The sequence below is a fragment of the Odocoileus virginianus genome, chromosome 11, assembly GCF_023699985.2.
Source record: "Odocoileus virginianus isolate 20LAN1187 ecotype Illinois chromosome 11, Ovbor_1.2, whole genome shotgun sequence".
Classification (NCBI taxonomy): Eukaryota; Metazoa; Chordata; class Mammalia; order Artiodactyla; family Cervidae; genus Odocoileus; species Odocoileus virginianus.
Genome location: NC_069684.1, coordinates 18,294,891 through 18,314,633, shown reverse-complemented (window position 1 = coordinate 18,314,633; position 19,743 = coordinate 18,294,891). Strand labels below are relative to the sequence as shown.

The 19,743-nt window shown below is 38.6% G+C and overlaps 1 protein-coding gene across 2 annotated transcripts in view; it reads right to left on the bottom strand.

Moving 5' to 3' along the window:
- The window catches only part of ACBD6 (acyl-CoA binding domain containing 6), a 195,000-nt gene extending 177,622 nt beyond the window's left edge, over positions 1-17,378 (bottom strand). The window contains exons 1-3 of one of the 2 annotated variants that reach the window (XM_020868795.2): positions 16,598-17,177; positions 9,612-9,676; positions 6,864-6,960 (exon numbers count right to left, since the gene is read on the bottom strand). In XM_020868795.2, the coding sequence (XP_020724454.2) occupies positions 6,864-6,960; positions 9,612-9,676; positions 16,598-16,819 (384 nt within the window). In that variant the 5' untranslated portion in view covers positions 16,820-17,177. Of the gene's footprint in view, positions 1-6,863; positions 6,961-9,611; positions 9,677-16,597 lie in introns of both variants that reach the window. The other variant, XM_070473981.1, reaches the window with a different exon arrangement.
- Positions 17,379-19,743: the final 2,365 nt, after the last annotated feature.

The following is a 19,743-nucleotide window of genomic DNA, read 5'->3' as shown; positions in this document are numbered from 1 at the left end:
GAAAGGTCACAGAAGCAATGACACCCCAGCAGAAATGAATATACCCAACACCAAGACTTTGCTTTCTAAATACCATCCTCTACTAAAATAACCATAGGGAAAAAGCCAATTCTAGGGTGAGGACAGAGAAGGCAAAAGATGAACCTGTGTAGTGAGTTGAATTGTGTGCCCTCCCCCACAAAGACACATCCAAGTCTAACCCCAGGTATCTGAGAATGAGACCTTATTTAGAAACAAGGTCTTTGCAGATGTTATCAGGTTAAGATGAGGCATACAGTCACCTAATATTTGACAAGGGAGCCCAGAATACTCAATGGAAAGGAAAGTCTCTTCAGTAAATGGTGTTGGGAAAACTGGACAAGCACAGGCAGGAGAATGAAACTGGACACCTATCTCATACTACCTAGAAATATTAATCTGGAATGGACTAAGAACTTAAGCATAAAAAAATTCACTAAGGTCCTGGAAGAGAAATAGTGGGAAAGCTCCTTGACAATGGTTTTAGCAATGATCTTTTGGATTTGACATGAAAAGCAAAAGCAACAATAGTAAAAATTAATAAGTGGAACTACATCAAACTAAAAACTTCCAAACAGCAATGGAAACCATCAACAAAATGAAAAGTTAACTTACTGAACAGGAGAAAATATTTGTAAATCACATTTCTAATAAAGGGTTAATATCCAAAACATATAAAGAACTCATACAATTCAATAGCAAAAAAAAAAAAAAATCCAATTTAAAAATGGAAAAAAATGAATAAACATAAAGATGTTCAAATAGCCAACAAGTACATGAAAAGGTGCTTGGCACCACTAATCATCAGAGAAATGCAAATCACACCTGTTAGAATGGCTATCATCAAAAAGACAAGAGATAAGTTCTGGCAATGGGGTGGAAGGGAAAAAAAAGCCCATGTGCACTGCTGGTAGAAATGTAAATTGGTACAACCACTATGGAAAACAGTATGGAGGTTTCTCAAAAACTAAAAACAGAGCTACCATATGATCCAGCAATCTCATGTCTGTGTTTATGTTCAAAAGAAAGGAAAACTGGATCCTGAAGAAATATCTTTCCTCCCATATCCACTGCATTATTTACAATAGCCAACATACAGAAACAGAAAGAAGATACAGAAACAGATTAATTTATCAACAGATGAATTAATAAAGAAAACATGACACATATATATATTATTCAGCCACAAGAAAGAAGGAAATCCTGCCATTTACAACAAAATGAATGGACCTTGAAGGTACTATTCTAAGTGAAAAAAGTCAAAGAAAGACAAATACTACATAACATCACTTACATGTGAAACCTAAAAAAGCCAAACTCACAGAAACAAAGAATAGAATGGTTTTTACCAAGGGCCTGGAAGGTGGGGTTGAGAACGGGGAAAATGTTGGTCAAAGGTACAAACTTCAAGTTATAAGATGAATAAGTTTTGGGGATCTAATGTACAGCATGGTGATTATAGTTAATAACACTGTATTACATACTTGAAAGTTACTCAAGGAGTAGATCTTCAATGCTCTCACCACAAAATATAAACATCAATTATGTGACATGGTAGATGTGTTAGCTGTGGTGGTACTCATTTTGCAACACATATGTGTCAAATCAACATGTGTGTGTGTACCTTAAATTTATAAAATGTTATACGTCAATTACATCTCAATAAAGCTAGGGGGAAAAGTTAAGATGAGGCTTAAGGCGAGCCCTAAATCCAATGACAGGTTGTTTATATAAGAGAAAGTAAGGGCAGTCTGGATAGAGACACAGGGTGGGGAAAGGCCATGTGAGCAGAGATAGAAACTGGAGCTATCCTGCCACAAACTAGGGACTCTCTGAGACCACCAGAAATACTGAGAGGCAAGGAAGGACTCTTCCCTGAAGCTTTCGAAGAGAGCATGGCTCTGCTACCAGCGTAATTTCAGGCCTCCTATACTGTGAAAGAATTTCTGCTGTTTTAAACTACTAGTTTGTGGTACTTTGCTATGGCAACCCTAGGAGACTGATAACAGCCTGAAACATGCCAGAAAGAAAAGTGTTCAAAGAATGATGGGGACATATCAAAAGGACATGGGAGCCATCGTGAATGGCTTTCAGTGGCCAAACAATGATGGTAAATGATATTACTATTGAATAAAACACAAATCTATGAGTATATTCTTGACTATAATGGGTGAGGCAATCAGGGGCCCTGAGCACCCCTGCACATTCATGTTTAGTATGCCAGGCTCTGATTACTTCTATCTTGGCCTTTTCTCAGGGTTGTGTGTACAGTAAGCCACCATCAGGGATGAGGTAATTTCTTCCACACCCCTGAAAAATAGCAGGCTTGCTTCTACCTGCTATGAAAGTGATGAATCCCCAAAGCTCAGTGCTCCTTCCCTATGGCACAACACACTGTGTATGCAGGAATCCATCTAGGCCCACCTGTGTCATCCCTGTGGGACTTAGGGGACACAAGAATGTGACACAAATCCAACGAAGCTCATGTTGTTTGCCATGCCATGAATAATAAAGTCCTTTGGCTCAGACCCAGGAGTCTTGTACCTCTGCCAGTATCTAAGAAATAGTAATGGGCTATCTTATTAAATTGCAAGTAGGGTAGAATCCTTTCACAGTTTTTGGAAATGAGTAAATAAATAAATAGAGGAGAAGGGAAATCCCATCCTCACAGTGGAATGCCAAATGATAAATGCGGAAGGAATGATGGAGTCAGAATACCATTAACGGATATTAAAACTAGTGAGTGAAATCTGATTAGGAAAAGGATATTTACACAGTCTCAGAGTATCACCCCACAAATTACTCATTAATTTCAAAGGGGGCAGGGAGAAATGTTACAGTAGAGAAATCTGACAGACACCACCTTAGCAGGTGATTAAAGTTAACATAACCAATTTGAGGACAAACAGACATCATGTATCTTCCAGTATAATGCATAGAGAAGAACACAATTCTGTGGTATTCCTGCCAAAAATGGAATGATCCAGATCTAATTACGAGGAAGCATCAGACAAATCCAAATTGAGAGCCACTCTACAAACTAACTGGCCTATGTTCTTCAAAAACATGACAGTCAAGAGGGAAAGGCTGAGAAACCACTTCAGATTAAAGGAGACTAAAGAGACATGGCAGCTAGATGCAATGCATGAACCTGGACTGGAAGATTGATCAGAATTTTAAAACATAACTGTGAAAGACATTTTAGATAAATGATAAACTGGAATACAGACTATGAATTTGAAAATAATATTGAATGAATGTTAAAATTCCTGATTTTGAGAAAAGAGAATCATTGTTATTTGTCAGTAGGAATGTAAATTGGTATAGCCATGATGGAAACATTATGGGTTCTTCAAAAAATTAAAAATAGAACTCCCAGCAATCTCACCTCTGGGTATACATCTAAAGGAAATGAAATCAGAACCTCAGACATCTGCTCTCTCATTGTTTATTGAGCATTATTCACAATAGCCAATATACGGAAAGACCTGAGTGTCCATGTATGGATGAATGTATAAACAAGATGTGTTGTGTGTGTGTATACACACAAACAATGGAACAATATTTAGCCATGAGAAAAAAGAAAATCCTGCCATTTATGACAATACAGATGAACTGGGAGGACACCATGCTAAGTAAAATAAGCCAGACAGAGAAAGACAAATATCATATGATCTCACTTATATGTAGAATCTAAAAAAATGAAAATGTCAAATTCATAGACACAGAAAATAGAATGGTGTTTACCAGTGGCTAGGGAAAATGGGGAGATACTGGTCAAAGGATACAAAGTTGCAGTTCTATAGGATGAGTAAGTCTACTACAGGCATAATGACTACAGTTAATAATACTGTATTGAATATTGGAAATATGCTAAGAGAGTAAATATCAGGTGCTCTTCTCATACACACAGAGAGAAAAGGTGACTGTGAGAGACGATATATTAGTTAGTTCAGCTATAGTAATCATTTCACCATGTATGTACACATAAATCATGTTGTATACCTTAAATATACATTTATAATTTTTATTTTAACACATATCTACACATACGTACACACACACATATGCATGCCTTATAGGTACTCTTGACACCAAAAAAACCACCAATGACCAATTTTGATAACTGCAGTATAGTAATGTACTGAAGCATTAAGCAGTAAAGGGACATGATGTCTATAACTCCTCTAAAATGGCTCAAAAATAATAAAATAATTCAGAGAAAACTTATTCAAATGTATGTACAGGTAGATAGAAAATGATAAAACAAGTGTAAACTACTGGCATAACTAGACAAACGCCATCCAAGAGTTCCTTGTGCTACTCTTAAAACTTTAAAAAAGTTATATCAAGACAGTATAATGTACTATTATTAGTTACCAATAAACACACTAATTAATAACAATGTATTCTGTACATGAAATTTGCTTAGAGAGTAGATTTCAAGTGTTCTCACTATAGACACACACAAAAAAACATGACCAATATGGGAGGTGATGAATAAGATATTGAAGGTAAGAAATCATAAATTCTGTCACTTATCAAAAGTTATAAACTCAAATGCAAGAAGTTTTTAGCAAGATGGTTCTAGCCCAGGATCTCTCATAAGGTTTAGGGTTGTTGTTTTCTTTTACTGGGGTATAGTTGCTTTATACCACTATGTCAGCTTCTGCCATACAGCAAAGTGAATCAGCCGTACGTATATCCCATTTTGGGGGGATTTTCTTCCCATTTAGCTTACCACAGAGCGCCAAGCAGAGTTCCCTGTGCTATAAAGTAGGTTCCCCTAAATTATCTATTTCATACAAAGGTAGTGTTGTATGTCAAGCCCAACCTCCCAATTCATCCACTCCCCATCACTCCCTCCCCACATGCTCTTTTCTAATACACATTATGTCAGCTATGGAACAGAGAGCAGAGTGGTTGAGAGTGGGGATGTGGACTTATAAAGGCATAGGTCCAAATCCCAGCTATATCATTTATTAGCTGGCTAATCTGGGCAAGTTACTAAGCCCCTCTGTGCCTGAATTTCCTTTTTTAAAAGGCAGACAATAATAGTTTCTAAGTCTTAAAATTCTTAAGAAGGTTTCAAAGGGCAATATATGCAAAGGACACATTCAGCATGAGAGCTGTTATTATTTCATCATCTTTAGAAGCAAATATCAAAAGAAAATGATTCTTTTAACCTAAAACATAATGAACTAAATATCAAATCTCTTGAGATCGAGATTAGGGACCGGCCCACACCAATCAAAAACATGTGGGGAAAAGAGCTATGAGTCAAAGGTACCAGCTCAGAGTGTTTAAACTAAAAATTACAATGTAAATGAAACAAAAAAGTTCTCTTTACAACTAGATTATGATGTTAACATATTTTTAGAATCATTAAAGAGTCATTTTTACTTGAAAAGTATGTATCTTTGGCTCTGTTTACTCAAGTTTCACAAATTAAATAGGTAAGATATAGATTTTTTTAAAACATCCTTCATGTCCATTTGGGTTTCCATAAGGAAAAACTACCTTAACTACATGGACTGTGCAAGCATTTGTAATAGTCATAGTTAATGGAATTTTACTTAGAATTAAGGCACTGAGAATAGAAGCCAAAAATTCTGTCATTTATCAAAAGTTATAAACTCAAATGCCTACATAAAGCCAGGCAATCAGAAAGAGTCACGTATAAGTCGATAGGGAAGAACTGAGACCACAGCGGCTGGACCTGAAGAGTAAGGACTCACTTAGAGGCACGCAAATTCAAGTCTTGTTTTTGTTTCTTTTAAATATTGTGCCATCTGTATTCAGGCCGAGTTCAGTTCAGAGAGGCACTTGTTCTCACCACTGAATTTCAGATTTTTAACTCCTTTCACAACCTTCATGGTATACATCTGTATACAAATGATGTTTTATAGCAGTCATATCATTAGAGATATCCTAAGTTGGTTATCTTTCCCACTTTGTACTCACAATTAAGATATATATTTTATATGTCATAACATTTACATCTTTAAGGTTCCTTATAACTCTGACATTTTAAGATTCCATCACTGATTCCATCCTTCATACTGGTAATAAATATGTAACAATGAAACAAGTTCCCCCAAAGTCCAAAGTAATCTCTTCTTCCACTGGATAATTTAGCACTCACCTTATTATTGTTTTATACTATTACTCTATTTTTCATATGCTTTATCTTCTATAATATACCTTGTCAAAGTGAAAGTCGCTCCGTTGTGTCCAACTCTTTGAGACTCCATGGCCTATAGAGTCCATGGAACTCTCCAGGCCAGAATACTGGATGGGTAGCTGTTCCCTTCTCCAGGGGATCTTCCCAACCAAGGGATCAAACCCAGGTCTCCCGTATTGCAGGCAGATTCTTTACCAGCTGAGCTATCAGGGAAGCCTTATAATGTACCTTAAACTACATAGTAACAGAAAGTATGTCATTCATATTTTACCCCTAGCAATAAGCATTTTATACTTGAATAGAAGGTGCTCACAAAAAAGAAAAAAAAAAAGAAGAGAATCCTACCATTTCTGAAGATAATAATATGAGCGCAAGTTACACTCTTTCAAATTCTAAAATGAACGGAACTTTTACATGATTTACAATTATGCTTTTAAAAATTCTCCATAATTCAGAGTTCTCAATATCAGTAGCTGGCTATATTACCATGTAAGCAATAGCATTTTTATATAGATAAATATTATAATAACTTTATAATCTTTCTATTTGAGAAAATAAAACTCAAAGGATGTTACTTAAGCCTACAGCATAGTTTTAACATTTATTTGAGAGAAAGATGGTGTTTTTTTGGATAGTGTTATTTATAATCATTAAGTCTTACCTGAGGATTCCAACTTGGATCCAATTTTTTAACGACAGCAATATATTCCTCCATTGCTTGGCTGGGGCTTGAATCACCAAGCGCTTTCCACGCTTCCCTGCAGCAATATACAAAATGGCCTATCATTAAAGATGTAAGAAACACAAACAGTATATTTCTTGTTATTATTGAGAAAAAAGCACATGTTTTTAATGGTCACAAGATGTAATAAGCCATAGACACAGAGCCTTCTCTTTTTGCCTTTACATTGGTCCATAGCAATACAGACCTTATCAGCCCACCTAAGGAGCCCTTGCAGATACTTTTCCCCCCAATCACCCTTCCCATGAAATTTTAAAATATATATGGCATATTTGTTGAATTTAAGAAGACATAAACTACTGTAATATCTAAGATTTTAAAACTCCCTCAAACCCAAATTTCACCCCTGCTGAGAATATATGGTCTACAGACAATGGGAGTAGTTCCCATCTAATGAATTAACTGTTTATGGCATTTCAATAATATGTTCACTATTCATCACATGAAACAATATTCTGTGGGAAATGCTTCCAACGTCTTATTTTAAGGTTTGAGAAGTACACCTTTCCCTCCTGCTGTTATCTCATCTCTAAGCTGCCAGTAGTAGATCCTGAGGCCTTGGGCAGGGACTTCAAAACTGAGGGGGCAGCGAAGACAGAGAAGAGTACTAATGAATGAGAAGGTAGGGGCTTCCTGCAGTTCAATAACCAAGAGCAATATTTTAGTCCTGAGCCCCCTTCTGCAAGTTCCTTTTCTTCTTTTCTGCCAGCTGCTAGACCAGGCCTCCTCCTTGGCTTTTCCCGGCCAATTCTTTCTACCTCCAACTGGGAGGCACAGTCACTGATCCACTGTAAGAGATAACTCAGTCTCAGAGTTTTCCCATTACCTTCCTGCTCTTACCATGGACATAACATCTTTCTGAGGTTTCCTAAATTTATTTTTAATCTCTTGAAATTTACTTGTATACATGGTAACACTTTACCCCAAATATACATTCTTCAAAGTAAAGAAATTTCATTATTTAATACTATTAAATAAATGTATATGAACTGTATTTAGATTTCCCCAAAATGTTCTTTATTAAAGTTTTCTTTTTTCAGATGAGGGGCCAATCAAAATTCACACCTAACACTGAGTTTCAAGTGTGTTTAGTCTTTTTGTCTTCCATGATACCGACATTTTAACAGTTCGAACCAGGTGTTTTATAAAATATCTTTCAATTTGCATTTGTCTGATTGCTTCCTCACCTAGAGTTTTCTTGCCAAAAATGATTAATCATGATTACAATCAGGTGAAATATTTGGCAAGCGCAACATATAGGTGAAATGTCATTTACAATTCATCACATCAGGGGGCACATGACAGCAGTCTGTCCCATCATTAGTGATGAGAGTCAGGATTTAGTACAAGCAGTATCTCCAGGTTTTCTCTTTGTAATTAATAAGTAAACTCGGGATCAGATTGTGTGAATATTGTCCCCAAGTTGTTTTTCATCTAATGGTTTCAGCATCTATTGATAATTCTTGCCTGAATTATTATAATTGTAAAGTCTAAACTTTTAAAAACTACTAAAAACAATGAAAAAATAGGAAAACGCAGGGGAGAAAGTAATGGTGAAGTTATAATTCATAAATTTAAAAACTCACAAAATATATATCAGGTAGTCTTGTAACAGTAATAAAATGCCAGTCAGAGAACTATTTGTTATCATCAGCATAGGAAGCTTGAGCCAGAAAGAAAATCAAAGCACATCTTCCTTCACTGAGAATGTTCTACACAAAAGAAGTCAGCTGAACCAAATAATTGTGCTTAATGTCATTACTGATTTGCATTTCAGGTTCAAGATCTACATCTCCTCACAGCTGGGTGACAAAGAGTTCCCAGACAGGCAACTTGTTCAGGGAACCACATTTTGAGGAGCACTGCTCTAGAAAGAAGGTGAGAATCCAGTTTTAGTGTTTCTTCTCTCTACAACCATATTTAACCTTTTCTTTTTAAACCCTTCCCTCTCTACTTTAATTTCAGGCGGATGCTCCAAAGTCCTTTCTTCTGTAAGTTTCCCTACTGTATATGACTTCTCTCTTTTCACTTAAAGGTAGGAGGACATAAGGCCTCATATGACTGGATGTAATCTCTGAATTATAATTTAAAAAAAAACTCTAAGAGGGCATAATCTTTCTAAGTATTCAGGAAAGAAGTAGGCTCAGTATCTATCTTTCTTTCTCCCTCTGCTCAAGAGGTTATTAGAAGTACTTCTTTACCATGGTAGGCAAGGAACAGAAGAGCATTGAGATGAGGAGAAAAAATTGGGAAGGGGAAAAAAAAGTAAAATATAGGGATTTTTTCTGCTCTTCTCCCTTCCCATCCTCCTGACCTTCTTCCAAGATCCCTCCAGACAGAAGTAGTGACCCATTAGGGGCTGTATGATAAGGAAGGAAAATTTCAAGCAACAGCCTTTATGGTCACTCTCTAAGAAGTGATTCATATGTGAGTAATGTATATCGGTTGTGAACTACTTATATACCAACATCAAAGCATTAAGAATCCTTTAGAAGACTTATCTAAAATCGGCTTCTTTTAATCTCTCTCCCAATGGCCTATCATTAGCACTGCCTACAGCAGAAAGAGATTAATATAAAAATAATTCTATAATCTGCTCACTACTTTCTAATTCCTAAACACCTAAACCCTTTACAACAACCACATTAGATCCCAAGAATTTCTTACCATTTTTGCTTTCCTTCAAAGTCAAAGAAGCTTGGTTTAGGTGTATTGCAATTTCCAACTTTGACCTAAATGAAGGGGGTGGGCAGAGATAAAATCAAGAACTTATTTTTCAAAGAACTGCCTGAGAAAATTTTAATTTTTAAATCTATTACATATATGTTGTAACTATAGGTTAGAAAATATCTACAACTATATAAAATAATAAAATGTAACATTCTTTGCAAAAGCAAACTAAAAAAATGAACTTTAAATAGAGGCTACTTTGGCTTATTGCATTAAACAACTGTTAACTAACAGTATAACACATTTAAAAAATGAATGATAAACAGTTACATTCCTAAATTAGACAAACTGTATATATATGTGTGTATATATATGTATATGACAAATGACAGATTTTGTAATCATGCTACCATTTATAATGTAGAAGAATTTTTAAATATGCAATAAACAAGCTTTAAAGTACAGTTTATCAGAATTCATCATAGTCTGTTTATGCTGATTCTCAACACTATCAGCATTTTCTCTCTCTCAAACTCCAGAATAAAACACACTATTTTCAAGTTTATGAAACTAGTCAGTATAAATTTAGATGCTAAAAGCCATGAAAAAACTTCAAAGTTCTCAACAACAAATTCTATAAATTCTATCTATTCCACAATAATCTTTTCTTAAACTACACAGTGATTATTTGCATTATGAATAAGCATAAATGAAATTCACACAAGTTAGAATTTACTGCACACCTCGAGTACCCCTGCCACAAGTAATCTCCCTTTCTGATGAACTCTCACAACACTTTCTCCCTCTCTGTGATGACACTTTTCACATTTCCCTTGTGTTAGCGAGGTTTGTATAGTCTCATCTTTCTATAAGAATAAACTCTAAGAAACTATTCTTAAGCCACTCATTGCACATAACACAGTGTCTAACTGAAGGCAGTAAAAAAAAGAAATGTTTGTTGCATGTGGAATGTATACATTAGGCATGTGTTCAACAAAATACCTACCCACTATCTCCCTAAAGCTAAATACCACAATCTGAACCCTACCTACTTCTCTGGGACCTTCCCACTACCTCCTGATACTCCTAACACATGCATTTTGCTAAAATCAAACTGATGGTCTGCTCATTAACCAGACTGGTCTACTCAACTGCCTTAAGAATTTTCATTTTTATTCTATTTTTCTCATGCTATTTCTCTCAAATGAAAAGCCCTCACCTTCTTCCCTCCACTTTTTAAAGTGCTACACCTCCTTTCAGTACCATTCAAGGTTCAGATTCTAAGCAACCCTTTCAGTCTACAATGATCTCATTCAGCTCTGATTTCCTAACAACTATTGTCTCTATTTTCTGCTTAGTAATTAACGCACGGCTCTCTGGTCATTATTAAAATGTACAGTGACACAGGGGCAGTCCAGCAAGGAAGGGACAGGGAGAAAAAAGGATGAAAGAGCAGGAGCTGCATTTCTTAGACAATCACCATAAACCAAAGGCTTCACATAAGTCAAAGGAGCCACACAACAATCCTGTTAGGCTTGTCGTTACATACTTATTCTATAAATGAGTACAGAGAAGCTGAGGATTGTCACTGCTCACACATTTATAAATCTTGAATCAGGAGTCAAAACTTGACTCCAGGACTGACACCAAAGTCCAGTACTCCTCTACTATACATCAGTCTTTTTCATATGCTACATAGAATCCAGGCTTCTATTCCGGCATCTCTAAAATCACTTGAAAAAAAATAAATAAATAAATAAAATAAAATCACTTGAACTACTGGATTGTTAGAAATAGGAAATGAGATAACTATTAGGCATCATAAAAACAGTAGTTATTACTTTGTGTTTTTTCATCCAGACAACAGCCAGTGGCAGAAACAAATGCCAATGCCTATCCTTCATTTCTCCTACAGTGATAGAAGTCTCAGCCAGACACAAGATCATTGAGCTGAACATTTTGTGGCCATGCAACTTCAGCCGAGGCCCAGGGAACTGGATGTATGTAAAAGTGATATAAATATCTTCCTTAAAAAGAGGGACTTGTTCCCTTTCCCTCTGCCCAGGCTAGAACTGATCATGGAAAGAAGATCTTACTGCAGCAGTTCTAAAACTTTTCAGTCTTGTAATCCCTTTACACTCTTAGAGACTAAGCCCCCAAAGAGTTTTTGTTTATGTGGATTATATCAATCAATATTTATCAGATTAGAAATGAAAAGATATTTTTAAATCTGCATTAATTTTAAAAATAATAAACTTGTTACATGTTAACATAAATAACAAAATTTTATGAAAAGTGACTATGTATTTTAAGGCAAAAAATATTTAGTGAGGAAAGTGACACTGTTTTACATTTTGCAAATCTCTTTACTATCTGCCTTAATAGAAGGCAGGTGTATTCTACTTCTGCATTCAGTCTATTGTGATACATTGTTTTGGATGAAGAAAACAACTTCACACAGGTACATTATTAGAAAAGACAGAAGAATTTTAGTAGCATTTTGAGATAACTGTAGATATTCTTCTTTGATATCACATCAAATCTCAACAAGTGGCAGTTTCTTCAAGAATAGCTTCTTAAAGATTCTTCCCTGGTGGCTCAGATGGTAAAGCATCTGCCCGCAATGTGGGAGACCTGGGTTCGATCCCTGGGTCTGGAAGATCCCCTGGAGAAGGAAATGGCAACCCACTCCAGTATTCTTGCCTGGGAAATCCCATGGACGGAGGGGCCTGGCAGGCAACAGTCTTTGGGGTCACAAAGTTTCAGACACAACTGAGTGACTTCATTTCCTTTTCTTTTTTTCACAATGTGGAATCTGAAACCATATCAACAAATTTTTTATACTGTTACATTAAAATCCATTGGTCGGACTCGCATACTTTGAATGCATCTTCTATCCACACATAATCTGTAACTTCATTCCCTGCAACATCTGAAAATAGTTCACTGAGTTATGCAGATCTTCCAAATGTTGACCTATTTCATTATACACACAACATTTAAAAGTTCACAATCACTAAAGCCAGCACTAATCTATCAAAAACAATTTTTAGTATTAGGAACCTGTCAAGTTCAGGTGGCAGGTACAGATTTTCCAAACCTAATTTTCACTCAAATGTTGTCACTGGCAACAAATACCAGCAGTTGTTTTCCTTTAAATGACAGTCTGACTTCTCTCATTTTCAAGAAACTGTATGCCAAATACTCAAGCTTGAATAAGCATAGTTTATCTGTAAGTTGCTGTATTAAGTAAAAATCATGTATGTTGGGAAAAGTGGGTAGCTCAACTTGCAACTCAAAATTTACACAGGCTTTTTTCTTCAAAACAGCCAACAATAACTCAGTATGCAGGAGACATATTTTGTGTGTACCCCTATTTCATCACATACATTAAAAAGACTTGTATTCAAGAGTTAAAATTAAATAAAATCAGTAAGTTTTACTGCTTTATCAAAGGCATTTTAAAGTGAAACTGGCCTTTTTCTTTTTAAATTCAGAGTCAGTCAGTTCAGTTCAGTCGCTCAGTTGTGTCTGATTCTTTGCAACCCCATGAACCGCAGCACACCAGGCCTCCCTGTCCATCACCAACTCCCGGAGTCCACCCAAATTCATGTCCATTGAGTTGGTAATACCATCTAAGCAGCTCATCCTCTGTTGTCCCCTTCTCCTCCTGCCTTCAATCTTTCCCAACATCAGGGTCTTTTCAAATGACTCAGCTCTTTGCATCAGGTGGCCAAAGGATTGGAGTTTCAGCTTCAACATCAGTCCTTCCAATGAACACCCAGGACTGATCTCCTTTAGGATGGACTGGTTGGATCTCCTTGCAGTCCAAGGGACTCTCAAGAGTCTTCTCCAACACCACAGTTCAAAAGCATCAATTCTTCAGCACTCAGCTTTCTTTATGGTCCAACTTAAATTCAGAGCACACAGTGGTAAAAAAAAAAAAAAAAAAAGTTAAAAAATACTACTGCTGCCACTGCCTTGATTCATGCTAACACATCAGCAGTTTTATCCACCATGACAGCACAGAAAAAAGGCAAATACAAACATACCTCGTTTTATTGCACTTTGCTTTATTGTGCTTTGCAGACACTGCATTTTTCACAAATTGAAGGTTTGTGGATACCCTGTATCAAGCAAGTTTATTGGCACCATTTTCCCAATAGCATTAGCTCACCTCATGTCTCTAGGTCACATTTTGCTAATTCTCCCAATATATCAAACCCTCCACTAGCAAGAATATGACAAGTCATTGAAGGCTCAGACAATGGTTAGCACTTTAAGCAATAAACTATTTTTTAACTGAGGTATGCACATTTTTTTAGATATAACGCTACTGCACACTTAATACACTACAGTATAGTGTAGACATAACTTTTATATTGGAGAAGGAAATGGCAACCCACTCCAGTATTCTTGCCTGGAGAATTCCACAGAGGAGATTTGTGGGCTACAGTCCATGGGGTCGCAGAGTTGGACATGACTGAGCGATGAACACTGCAACTTTTATATGCATTGGGAAACCAAAAAATTCATGTGACTCACTTTATTGTGATATTTGCTTCATTGCAGTGGTCTAGAACCAAAGCCTCATATCTCTGAGGTATGCCTGTAGTGTCTTAGTATTATTATGAAAATAGCTTTGACTTTATATTCTCTGAAGTCTGAGGGATTCTCAGGGGGGTCTGTAGAACTGCTGCCCTAGAGAGGGGCTAAACTACAAGACAGGAAAAGACTGAGCCCCTGGATGAGAGCATGAAGCAGAGCACCCTATCAGCCCGAGATCACCCACCTCCAGCCCATCATGTGAGAGGAAACTAAAAGTTCAGCAGCTGATCCTGTATCCTGACACAGAAGCTTTTGTATTCCCAAATTCAAAGAACAGTTCTGGATCCAGAAAATACTGGATAAATAAAACTACAGGATTCTAGGACATCATTAGTAACACTTTTCAAATCATTAGATAATGAGTCCTAAGCTATGAAACAGAGTTATAAAATGTAGCACTTTAACAGAGCATCACCTAAACTCTGCTCTCTCTGATATATACATGATATTTTCAGGGCCCCTAAAACAGACTGTTTCAATCAAGGTAGCCAATGGTAAATGCCAGTGAGTCAAGTGTACCCAGGTTAAAGTAGGAAGATGTGTTGAGTATCCCCACTTGTGCTGGTGCTGAAATCTCAATAGGAGTTTGAAATTTTCATTGTCCTTGGGTTTTCACAGGTGTCAGTCAGTTACCTTTGGTTGGCACAGTGCAGGCTGATGAATGTTAACTGCTGTGATCTTTTTGAAACCACTAAAAGATGCTAGTGGAGCCATTGGCTTATCTGAGCCTAAGAGAACTATTATGTTAGGAAAGTTTAGGTCTCTGCCTGAGAAAACAAGGTTCACAGCTCAGTTTATTTTTAGCCTTCACCTGCTGACAAAATAAGAGTGTTATTTGGAATACAAAGTGAAATTATGAGAAAAGCCAATTTTATGAGAAACGTAATTATTTTATGAGAAATTTTGATCCACCATGCAGGAATTATAGTGAATTTTCAACTCTGTTATTCTATCACAGACTGCTATTTTTAATACCACCACAGAATTCTGATAGAAACAAAATAAATTGATAGAAACATTTAGAAGAGACTGATGAACACTGTATGTCCTAACATGCCTAAGTAAGCATACTCTCATTCTCCAATTCTCTAGCAATTGTTCTCTCATAAAGAGGAATTTTATTTCCAGATACAGAATATCTCTAAACACTCTAATGTCAAGAGGGTGAGGAATGCACACCTCTTCCAGACTATCTGGATGAAGTACACCTGAGACAGAATGGTGACCAGCTGATGACAGTTCACTGATGACTTGGTATCAGATATTTAACGATGCTGATGCTAATATCAATAAAGATACGTCATAGCGAGGAAAACAATGTTTCTTGGAAATATGGAGAAAATTAGTCTTATCAGAATCATCAGTCAGCCATGTTACTAGTCCAAACACAATGCTCAATAAATTCTTGTTAAATAACTGAAAGTCTCATTTTCATGTTATTAGGACAGGAGTAGTGAGAAAATAGATATCCAGAACTTCTGCAAGAGAAAAAATTCTGAGGCCAATTCAGGGGCAGTTTTCATTGAACACTATAATTTATACCATTTGTCCTGACAACTACATCTCTCAGGTCACTTTAACTGATATTCATCGATCTTCAAAAGAATCTGCATCTCAAGTCAGTATATTCAGTTAATGATACAGAGGGACCCCCACAGCTTTCTTTTTAAAGAATATAAGGAGAAATAGATAACAAGAAGCATAAAATGGGCTATTATTCAGAACTCCATTGCTTTCAGTGTTCCAAAAGCTGGCGTCTTCCCCAACTTTTAACTCTTGTTGGCAATTTTTCATATGTTTAAATCTAAACTCCTCAGGTAACTTTTGTAAATCTCTTGATGGCAAGTATCATGATGTTTTTGCTTCTCTGAATCCCCCACAGGCATAACACCCAAGTGTTTTGCTATAAAATATGCTAAACAAGTATTGTTGATTATGATAAAGCAATAATTTTTCCAAACCAATTACTCTGTGAGGATAAATAAAATGTGTCTCATACGACATTATTGTATTTCCATACCTCCAGGTAATTTCAGAGCCTTAGACTCAGGAGCTACAAGCTAGTTCTGACTGTTTACCCATTTTGTAAATGTTCTGAAGCTGATGAAGGGCATAAGGGCAAGGTCACTAAACAAGCCGGGAAAGACCCAGAAAAACTGTCGCTCAGTGTCAGCTAAATATCGCTCCTAGGATAGCAGACAGGTCCTTTCCCTGTCCAGAATGAAGCTAATCCTTAGATGATTAAAACACACACACACACACACACAAACTTCATTACACCAGACCATTAAACAAGCACTTTCACCATCTGTTTCTGGAGGAAAGAGAAGGCTTACGGTCACGCTCCCTCACCCAGCCCCTCCCTGCTACTTTACCTGCTTGTACCTGGCATACAGGTACAAGAGCTGCTCCCTGCTGGCCACTTGCACCAGGCCTTGGAGGTGCGCGGCAGCCTTCTCAAACAGCTCTGCCAGGCTCCTGGATGCCTCGATCTCGGGGCTCTGGAGGGATTCCACATCCCCGGAGTCGTCCCCCGAGCTCAGCTCTCCGCCACTGTCGCCCGTGGTGGCCCCCGAGGGCAGGAATGACGAGGCCATGCGTCCGCCTGTCTTCTTCGGACCGGGTGTGACGCCGGCGTGGGGGCCTGGCCCACCAGTCCCGAGCTCAAGTCGCACCCAAGCTCACCTAACCCGCGCTCCCTCGCTAACTCAGCCTCGCTCCCTCTATCTTCCTGGTCTCCCTGGGCGTGCATGGAGGGCTCCGCCACCCTCTGCTGCTCTCCCCCGTTTCCCGGTCTCTTCCGGCTTCCTCAGGCTAACAGTGAGTTCGGGCTATCCCAGATCGCTTCCGCCGCATGGGGGTCTGGGAGAAGCACAGCCAGGGGTCCCGGAACAAGGGCGGCGGGGGGCGGGCGGCGGGCGACAGGCGCCTGGGGGCGTGTCAAGGGAGGGGTAGGGCGGAGCGGGGGCGTGGCGAGCGTTGGGCTCCCTCCACTCCGAGCACGCGCTCTGGGTTCCGGACTCCAGCTAGTTCCGCTCTGGGCCGTAAAAATGTGGGGGGACTTATGGGCCCGCGCTGGGCTAACGCTGCTTGGAGAAACTGTCCTCAATCGTTGCGGTGTCCGTTAGTCGTTTCGTTGAAAATACCGGAACCCATTCTCGGGTTAGGCCTTCTGGGGTGGGGAAGGAGGCCGTTTATTTGGGAGTGTATCGGTTGAAGTGGAGTCCTGGGAAACTTGAAGCTGAGGACGAAGGTTCCGCCTGAGCCCGCCTCCCCAGGTTTTGTGTACCTGTGCTGTGCCTAGTCGCTCAGTCGTATCCGATTCTTTGCGACCGGATGGACTCCGGGCTCCTCTGTCCATGGGGATTCTCCAGGCAAGAATACTAGAGTGGGTTGCCATGCCTCCTCCAGGGGATCTTCCCAACCCAGGGATCGAACTCAGGGCTCCCGCATTACAGGCGGATTTTTTTTTTTTTTTTTTTTTTTTACAGTCTGAACCAAAAGGTCCCAAAAGGTCCTTGGATGCCTGCATCCGATGCTGGAGAGTTTGGTTTTAACTTGAATAGTGAAAGATAATTTGGGAGATTGGACCATCAGTCCAATCTCTCCATGTCTTGCTTTCCACGCGTTCATAACCATCATCTGTCAAAGGTTTACGGAACCGCATCCCCAGGGCCCTTAGCAGGATGCTCCTTCACAGCTCAGCCTTTGCCACTGTGCTTTGGCAGACACAGAGAAGAAACCGAAAATGCCCTGCATAGTTCTGCTCTATAGGAGCTTAGAAAACTGCAAGAAACTATGACATGATTATAATAGTGTCAAAGGAAATAATCAATAACCAAGCTGTAGTAAGACTAGAAGAGAGTTTTATTTGAGCAGAACTGAGGACTTTAGTCAGAGAAGGCAATGGCACCCCACTCCAGTGTTCTTGCCTGGAGAATCCCAGGGACGGCGGAGCCTGGTGGGCTGACATCTGTGGGGTGGCACAGAGTCGGACACGACTGAAGTGACTTAGCAGCAGCAGGGGACCTTAGTCAACCTCTCAGTAGCTCTGAGGAATTGATCCAGAAAAACATGGTTTTCAGCGGTTTTGTATCTTTTCAGAATAAAGAACATCCAATCTGGTAGGAGTACATTCTCTTAGACTTCAAAAAAAGAGAGAAAAGACAGATTAGCTTGTACACAGCAAATCAGTGTGGCTCTGGCACCTAGGAAAGAAGCCTTATCATCGAAGGAGTAGTAGAATTGATTAGAATTGATGTCCCAGAAAGGGAGGCGTTTATCTCTATCTTCAAAGGGGACTTTTTTTACTTCTGGACAGTGCAGCCTTTCTTCAGTAATTAAAGCAGATGTACAAAGCATGTTTGATGGAGTGCAAGACCTGCTGTTCTAGTTGGCATAAGTGAAGCTAGTAGTGAAAGTGTTAATCGCTCAGTTGGCATGCCCGTACCTCAGTATGTGAAAAGTTCTTCCATCAATAGTTGACTTTTACTGAGTGGTTATTGTGTCCTGCTGTTCTTGTTCAGTCACCCAGTCATGTCTAACTCTGAGACCCCATGAACTGCAGCACGCCAGGCCTCCCTGTCCCTCATCATCTCCTGCAGTTTGTCCAAGTTCATGTTCATTGCATTAGTGATGCCATCTAGCCATCTCATTCTCTAACGCCCTCTTCTTCTTCTGCCCTCAATCTTTCCCAGCATCAGGGACTTTTCCAGTGAGTTATCTGTTCACATCAGATGACCAAAATACTGGAGCATCAGCTTCAGCATCAGTAAAAATTCCAGTGAATATTCAATGAACAGTGCTTTTTAATAGAAGAAAGCAACAAAAGGGGAAAGACTAGAGATCTCTTCAGGAAAATTGGAAACATTAAGGGAGCATTCTGCCCAAGATGTGCAGAATAAAGGATAAAAATGGTAGAGACCTAATAGATGCTAAAGAGATCAAGAAGAGATGGAAAGAATACGTGGAAGAACTGTATAAAGAGGATCTTAATGAACTGGATTACTATGATGTGATTAGTCACCCAGAACCAGACATTCTGGAGAGCAAAGTCAAGTAGGCCTTAAGAAACACTGCTCTTAATAAAGCTAGTGGATTCAATGACATTCCAGCAGAAATATTCAAATCCCTAAAGGATGATGCCATCAAAGTTTTGCATTCATTATTTCACCAAATCCAGAAGACCCAGCAGTGGCCACAAGACTGGAAAAGGTCAATCTTCATCCTAACTCCCAAGAAGGGTACCAAAGAATGTGCTGAATATGTGACAGTTGCACTCATTTCCCAGGCTAGTAAGGTCATACTTAAAATCTTGCATGCTAGGCTTCAGCATTATGCAAACTAAGAACTTCCAGATGTCCAAGCTAGATTTAGAAAAGGAAGAGGAACTAGAGATCAAATTGCCAACATTTGTGGATTCTAGAGAAAGCAAGGGAATTTCATTGATTACGCTAAAGCCTTTGACTGTGTGGATCATTGAAAAACTGTGGAAAGCTCTTAGATGGAAATACCAGACCAT